This window comes from Lycium ferocissimum, chromosome 2 (assembly GCF_029784015.1).
Source record: "Lycium ferocissimum isolate CSIRO_LF1 chromosome 2, AGI_CSIRO_Lferr_CH_V1, whole genome shotgun sequence".
NCBI lineage: Eukaryota > Viridiplantae > Streptophyta > Magnoliopsida > Solanales > Solanaceae > Lycium > Lycium ferocissimum.
The window spans coordinates 70,939,425-70,947,838 of NC_081343.1; the positions used below are offsets into that span (position 1 = coordinate 70,939,425).

General features: G+C 35.2%; 1 protein-coding gene across 3 annotated transcripts; it reads left to right on the top strand.

Moving 5' to 3' along the window:
• Nucleotides 1–2,051: 2,051 nt before the first annotated feature.
• Nucleotides 2,052–6,318, top strand: LOC132047295 (uncharacterized). 3 transcript variants are annotated; one of them, XM_059438299.1, is made up of 4 exons: nucleotides 2,052–2,272; nucleotides 2,849–3,528; nucleotides 3,623–3,727; nucleotides 4,722–6,318. In XM_059438299.1, the coding sequence occupies exons 2-4, from the start codon at nucleotides 2,923–2,925 to the stop codon at nucleotides 6,075–6,077; spliced, it is 2,067 nt and encodes a 688-aa protein (XP_059294282.1). In that variant the 5' UTR covers nucleotides 2,052–2,272; nucleotides 2,849–2,922; the 3' UTR covers nucleotides 6,078–6,318. The 3 variants fall into 3 exon arrangements, with proteins under 3 accessions (XP_059294282.1, XP_059294283.1, XP_059294281.1); XM_059438300.1 differs by having other exon boundaries at nucleotides 2,264–2,388; XM_059438298.1 differs by lacking the exon at nucleotides 2,052–2,272 and adding an exon at nucleotides 2,448–2,592.
• The last annotated feature ends 2,096 nt before the right edge of the window (nucleotides 6,319–8,414 follow it).

Sequence of the window (8,414 nt, forward strand, 5' to 3'; positions counted from 1 at the left end):
GTCCAAAATAAAAAATAATAGATATGAAAGTGAACATAACAAGCTAAGTAAGAAAATATAAGTTTAATCCTAATAGTGGATAAAAATGTTCAACTTAAAAATCTTAATTGTTTGTTGTGGACATGCCTTATGTTCGAATCCCTCTCATCCTTGTCTGTTTTCGACTCTTTTCTCTCTGCCCACGCTATGATGTTGCTTTCTAACTGAACATATCGAAAAGGCAGTGAAATGCAACAGTGGACGGAAAAGGACTTGAAAGAAAGTGAAATAGGAAAAATTAGTATATGCACCAGCTAAAATTTGGGCAATCACATGCTTTATTATTGCTTCTAAAAAGCAAGTAGTACTATTTAGTAGAACCGTTTAAGTATCTTTTCCTTTTGATCACTCCCCTTTCAGTTTCAGGAAAAAAGCTAAATTAAAGCTGCTTTTTCACATGGGCATCTCTTTTTTTAGAATTTTGATGGTCCATGTCTTGTTCACTTGTCTCTGACTTTGGGTAAGAAGGCTTTCAAGATTCAGACATTAATTTTACATATTAATGAATTAGTTGCTGGTAAGAATTACTATTGCTACTTGCAAGTGTATCGAAACGTCTATATTACTTATTGATTATCAAAAAAGCGAATTATCGGTCCTCCTTATTTGGGGCTATTTCTATTCTAAGATAAAACGGTTCCGCCTTTAGGTAGGGGAATAGAGCTAACTGCATCGGATGAAATAATAATTTCTAGTTCGGATCTTGGACCTAATTCACGCTTAAAAGTATCAGGTGTTTTTCTTCTTTCTCTGTAAACCATCTTTCACGGTGTGATTATCCCAAAAGTTAGTTTACAGATTCCAGTTAATTTCAACTGTGTAATTGCCCAAATGAAAAGTAAAAGAGAACCTAATTACTACCTTAGTCATGTCAATTGACCCATAACTTTCTATGCAAAGGGAAAGTACTTTTGGTTAGGGCGGTCACCTGATGTCTAGTAATTAAATAAAATGTAATTCACCTTTAAAACTCAAAGATGACCAAAGGAATAGTCTTTGAAATAATATAAGTAAACTCACTAGAATATAATGGCATAAAGAAAATTTCAAGTGAGGTTGTCGTTACAAAAGACAGATCATCGAACAATCAATGCCACAAACTCAATTTTGGTGCATTAATTATATAAATACATGTTGTACAATATTTAATACTAATGTCAATGCAGAAAGAAGACAAATAAGGAAAGAGAGTGTAAAAAATCGATAATTGGAAATCAATCTTCGAAATTATTATATTAATTACTGCACTAATTTTGTTTATATAAAATAATACCGGTATGAAAAAGTTAAAAATGGGACATGAGTTGGGATATAGTCCCTCCGTCCCATGATAAGTGTCACCTTAACAAAAAACACGCATATTAAGAAATTAATAATGCAATGTGAAGTTTATTCAATTACCTTTATATAATAAAAATAAATTACTTTTTTTTTATTAGAGCATGCACAAGTAGTAAACTTTTTGATATTGAAAACAGTGGCGGAGCCAGGATTCATATTAAGGGGTGTCAAAAAATATAGAAATGTCGTGACCTAGGTTTGAATCCGTGAGCTTAGAGACTTTTTGCCACCCCGTAACCGCTACGCTAAGCCTTCAATTTGTGTTAAGGGGGTGTCAACACTAGTATACATGCCTATAAAATTAAAATTTCACCTATATATACAATGTAATTTTTCGACGAAGGGGTGTCACACTTTCGCTAAGGTGGCTCCGCCCCTTATTGGAAATCCAACCATACCAAGTTTCTGCGTGGCTTCTCTAATCATCATTTAGATGTTACTTTAACTTGTTACTTTTTGTCTAAGGTTAGAATTGAAAAAAATTAGCCATTTTGTTTCTTGATTTTCTAAGGTGACACTTAATTTTTTTTTTGCTAAGCTGACACTCATTATGGGACGGTGGGAGTATTACCAATTTACCGCAGTTCCGCGGAGTCAGTTTTCGCGCCTTTATTTCACTTCTGCATACTGTTACTGAATTAACAGCTTTTTTCACTCAATTGAAGCAGATCTATCACATTCAATATTTGTATCAAAATAATAAATATAGAAAATATGTGTTTTAAAGTATATCACATGATTAATTTATATGCATTTTAATTTTAATTAATGATCTTTAATAGTATAAATTATTTGATCTGATACAAAAATTAGGCGTACATAAATATATGAATTGGCGTGCACTCTCCTGTCCCATATTTCTATGAGAATCTCTCATCCTTTTCATGAATTAGTAAGTATTTAATCTTGCATTTCCACTAACTTTGTTCATTCTTGATTCTCTTCAGTGAAATTTTCTCTTAACTCTGTGAGAAATCAAATTACCTCTGAACATTTTGATTCTAAGTGGTAAGCACTAAGCACATATATTATATTTACTGGACTAATGATGGGCTCAATCTTTCTTCTCTCTCATGAGTATCAATCTTTTCTGTTTTTGTCTTGTCTTTTTTACAACTAAATGATGTTTCTCCATGTGTTTCTCCTGTCATTCTTCACATTTTTGCACTTCCATTTTCTGTGATTGTATAGTTGGTATTTGTATTCTTGAAGGTACTTTCAACTATTTCATAACCAATTATTTGATTAGTGTGTGTACTCTAAGCTTTAAGATGACTCATTATTTGAGTAATGTTTCCACACTTGTTTGGGTATTAATCTTTCTCTTGAATACCTATTTATTGATTGTATGCCAGTAGGGTCTTCTCTAATTATTATCTTTGAGTAGTTGTTTTGTGGGTCAAGCACCTTTATGTTATTCATTCTAATCTCTTTTTTGATTGCTAACTGTGAAGTTTTCTTGTTGCAGAATATTTAATTTTCCCTCTGGAATTTGTTGAAAAGAGCGAAAAAATTCGAGCTTTGTGGCTCAAGTTTGTTAAAATGCCTCCAACATATTTTCCTCTTAGGTGGGAGAGTACAGGGGATCAATGGTGGTATGCTTCACCAATTGATTATGCAGCTGCTAATGGTCACTATGATTTGGTCCGTGAGCTTCTTCGATTAGACGGAAATCACCTTATTAAGCTCACTTCACTACGTCGAATTCGAAGGCTTGAATCTGTTTGGGATGATGAAGAACAGTTTGATGATGTGGCTAGATGCCGCTCGCAAGTTGCAAGAAAGTTGATGCTTGAATGTGATACCAAGAAAGGGAAAAACCCCCTTCTTAAAGCTGGCTATAGTGGGTGGCTTTTATATACTGCTGCTTCTGCTGGTGATGTGGCGTTTGTTCAAGAATTGCTCGAACGAAACCCGCTTCTGGTGTTTGGAGAAGGGGAGTATGGTGTCACTGATATATTATATGCTGCTGCTAGGAGTAAAAGTTGTGATCTTTTTAGGTTTCTGTTTGATTTTGCTATATCCCCGAGGTTTCTAGCACGTGATGGAGGAGAGTTGGATAAACATATTGGTGAGGTTCCATCTGCTTATAAGTGGGAGATGATGAATAGAGCAATTCATGCAGCTGCTAGAGGCGGTAATCTGCAGGTAGGTTTGGCCGGATCAAAATGGTTTGAGTTAATAAAAGTTACTTGGGTTGAAATGGGCTAAAAAGCGCTAATTTTGCCACCCATATCTGCAGATACTGAAGGAGCTTCTTGCTGACTGCTGTGATGATATCTTGGCTTATAGAGACATTCAGGGAGCAACACCCTTGCATGCAGCTGCTGGCAAGGGCCAGGTTGAGGTATGACTTGCTTGTTTACCACTTTGAGCATTTTGCATTGAGCATTTTAGAGACCACTTGGAGTCTTGGTGCATTCTAGTTTGGGAACGTCTATGATTGGTTCGAAGAACGTCTTGCGATTCAATCAATTGCGGATGATATAACTAGTAAATACGTTCCTCCCCCACGTCAATATATTTTATTGTTTAGGGGCATTATGCTTACTTGTTTTCTAGTACAAATATCTATTGGGTTTGCTATGATTTTTTACTATCATTTGAATCAAGGCTTTGGTGCTTGTAATTTTGCTTCTATGCTCATTATATATCTATGAGAAGAATCGGATATTAAATTTGATAGCCTACATGTCAAATAATCTAAAGCATGTTTCTTTCTCAGCCAGCATTTTCCTACCACTGATTGTATGAGGCTCTTGTACTAGCCACTGTACTGTACTTTAGCAGAATTTTCCCTTGTTGCTTCAAAGCTCAAATCTTAGATAATATTTACTCTAAAAAGTTCTCCTGTTCAGACATCTCTCTTTCCCTAGCTTGTCCACTTCCAGTTCAAGATGGGAATATAACTAAGATATTTAATTGTGTATTTGACCGATACTTTAAGAGGGTTTTGGCTTAATAGTGATTCAGATTTCGAAGTGGTGAGCAAATTAACTTTTCTTTTCACAGATGTCTGTTTTTCACATAGTGTGAGACTTGGTCAGGATTTACACGTCTGTATTCACTAAAACAGAAAAGAAAATCAGCTGGACTTTGGATAATATTATCACCTAGTAATAAATGTTTGGTCTCTCATTTGGTGTTACTTCCCTTTTCTATGTTTCTCACGTTGAAGATTACCTCATAACAAGCTTAGATGTTGTAACTGATGTGATCTTGAAATCTAAAGTATCTGAAAAAGCTAATATTAATGTTAGAAGTTAGGGTAATATTTTCGTAGTTCCTTGGTTCATTCTTGATGTTCTTTGTGCCTTATATCATTCTGTTCATGGTTGCAGGTTGTCAAACATCTTATAAAAAGTTTTGATATTATTAACTCCACAGACAATCAAGGCAACACTGCATTACATATTGCTGCTTCTAGGGGCCAATTAGCTGTTGTTGAAGCGTTAATTGTTGCATCAACCTCATTGGTCTATTTGAGAAACAATGCAGGAGAAACGTTTCTCCATGTCGCCATTACTGGTTTCCAAACTCATTGTTTCCGCAGATTGGACCATCAAATCCAGCTCATGAAGCAATTAGTTTGCGGAAAGTTTTTCAACATTGTAGAAATTGTTAATGCGGAAAATAATGATGGTAGAACCGCGCTTCATTTGGCTGTCATTGGAAATATTCATTCTGAACTTGTGGAATTACTAATGACTGTCCGCTCTGTCAATGTCAATACTCGTGATAAGGATGGAATGACACCACTTGATATCCTCAGGCAACGGCCACGTTCTGCTTCATCGGAACTCCTCGCAAAACAGTTGATCTCTGCTGGGGGAATTTTTAGTCAACACGATTATTCAGCAAGGAGAGTCGTAGCATCCCATTTAAAAATGCAACACACAGGTAGCAGTCCTGGCACTTCCTTCAGAATATCTGACACCGAAATATTCTTATACACGGGCATTGAGCATGATGGCTGTGAAAGCGCAGAGCTGAGCACGTCAACTGAACTGAGCCAACACAATGGGAATACTGGAAATGATTGTCCTAGAAATGAGGGTAAAACCAATTCTGCAAATAATGCTGCACAAAGGCTGAAACGCTTTTTCCATTGGCCAAAAATAAGGAAAGGGGATACTCAGAGGCTCAAGAAATTGGAGGATCAAAGTTCTGCTAGAAATTCAGAAGCAGCACCAGTTCCTCTTCGACAAAGATTCTCCAAGCCTTCCTCTCTGCCAAACAACAAACGGACACTCTCTGTTCGGAGTAACCTTCCAAGTCCAACAGCAAAAAAGAAACTTGCTTCAGGGCTAGTAAATGGTGTCATGCTGGCAATACCACATCTTAATGTCCGCCGTAGATCATCTTGCTCTAGTTCATTCTCAGTTTCATCAATATCTTCACACACTTCGTTGGACCAACAAAAGGCCAACCAAATTGAGAATGAGCTTGCTAGACCTTCTTCTTCTAGTCATGTTCGAGGTAAATCATCACACACTTCGTTGGACCAACAAAAGGCCAACCAGATTGAGAATGAGCTTGCTAGACCTTCTTCTTCTAGTCACGTACGACGTAAATCATCAGATTCCACATACAAACAGTACCTATGTTTTGGTGCTTCAGAACAACCTGTCAAAGCCACTTCATGTGAGCTGCGGCCATATGAAATTTATGAGCGTTCTGTTCTATCCACAGCTTGATCTTGTTAAAACGGGACTTCAGTAATTTGACAGGTCAGTAAGCTCTTAGTTCCATCCTTGACACACCTACATGTCCCCATAATTTAATAGCTACTAAGATTTCCAAGAAGTATTCCCTTTGCTCTAGCAGAAATGTAAATCTGTTTGATGTTTTAATTGCATTTTGTAACTCCTCCTTCGGTTGTAACTTAAAGAATTTGTGACACTAGTTTGTTAAGGTTTCTTAGTTGTGCAAGAAAAAGGTTGTATAATAAACACGCTTTTAGAGCGTTGGCGAGATTATGCTATTACTGAAACTAACAATGTTGTCAATTCCATAAGAATGGAGCGCCAAATTTACTAAACATTTTGGCAGGAAATGACATCCAATGGCCTTGGAAATTAGTGGTCTTGAACTTTTGACCCCCTGCTTGTTTATAGGCAAACCTCAAAGTCAAAAGTAAAATCTTATTAGACTTGAAGTTTTGCTATAAGGCAAGCAAAGTTAAAAGTTCAAGACCACCCTCCAATGCCATTCTTGTAAATCACCCACATTTTTGTTTGCTTTATGCTCATTAAGATTGAGGGTGTAACAGTAGGCCCTCTGATAAATGGGCTAAAAGTTTGGGCTTTGGTAACTTTGTTTTCTGTTAATCCTGATACTCAAGCCTAAAGAAATAGGATTTCGGTCTCTAGTAGTTTAGTATATTGATTTGGATCTTAACTTCTCTACCCACAATTAGGAAGGAGACCTTTTGTATTTAGAATTTGCAAAACCAGTATATTTCCATATTTCCATGTTATAACGGATCAACATGTAGTTTCAATTTCAATAGTTGATTTCTCGAATAATGCTAGTTTGGATATGTGATTCAAATTTTAAATAAATTTATAAAAATTACACGTTCTCATATCAAAATTAATGTTTTTATTTTGACATTTTGTGCGTCCCATGAAACATTATGTCCTTCATAACGTGTCTCTCATATTGTTCTCTTTTTCATTCTCAATTTACTTTTATTGTCCTAGAAAAATTGAAGATGGCTCAGAGTTATTTGTGAGAGTTCGTGGCTACACGTCAGGATAAGTGAATTCACAATGTTTAATAAAGTAGAAATCGACTGACCCAACTAAGCTATGTCACATGTACAAATTAATTTTAAGCAGACTATTAAAAAAAAAAAAAAAGTTCCAAGTGCAAGGCATTTAGTTACGTGATACCACGACTGTTTTACTTGGACCTAAATGTCAAAGTTAAAATTTTCTTTCTTCTCTTTTGCCATTATCTTTGTCTGGATAAGGGCACATGTGGTACAAGTAATTTAACATCACGAGAACTTGGACATTTCTTGCTTCAAGTTTGGATGATTTAATAAGTGTTCTCTTTTAAGCACTTCAGCAAAATATTACTTAGCATTATCTTTACGTAAGTTAATAAGTCAATTATGTATCAACTAATGGCCTTGGCCAGGAAAACTTAAACTCCTTACATGACGGTTCCAATTATGATCGCTTGGTCAATAGAATATCTTAAATTGTTTTATGAAACGTGAACAGCATTGTGAGAAATTCTATTTTTGCACTACTTTTAGTTATATCCTTCGATTCTTGCAAATATTTTTTCTTGTACCAAAATTGCAGAATAATAGTGAATGATTTGGACTCAACTCACACGAGATAGGCATAAGTAATAAGTTGCGTCTAAGCTTATCTAGTTGCAGTAATAGTGTCTAGTTTCTTGGAAAATTCATAGTTGACTTGTATTAAACCAAGCAGACCAAAAAAAAAAAAAAAAAAAAAAAAGCATACTAAACAAGTTTGAAAAGTCCACAATTGGTAGCAACTAAAAATATCTGCCCCCTGCTGCACAGTGAGAGAATCAAGACTTTTACGACTCCTTTAATCCTAATTTATGTAACGATATTTAGATTTTGAGAGTCAAATAAATATTTTTTGATTGTGATATTTTCATATGTTTTCAAAATATTTTAAATTTTTAATTATGTTATTGTTGTTGTTTTTCTAAATTTGAATTTTATTTAACCTAAGAAGAAAGATGGTACAATTTTTCTAAACGAATCAATTGCAGAATAAGTGGGTGATTTGGACTCAACTCACAAGAGGCATAAGTAATAAGTTGCGTCTAAGCTTATCTAGTTGCAGTAATACTGTCCAGTTTCTTGGAAAATTCATAGTTGACTGGAATTAAACCAAAGCAGACCAAAAACAGAAAAAAGAAAAAAGAAAAAAAAAAAGCAGACTAAACGAGTTTGAAAAGTCCACAATTGGTAGCAACTAAAAATATCTGCGTCCCTATACGGAATCAGGACTTTTACGACTCCTTTAATCCTAGTTTAT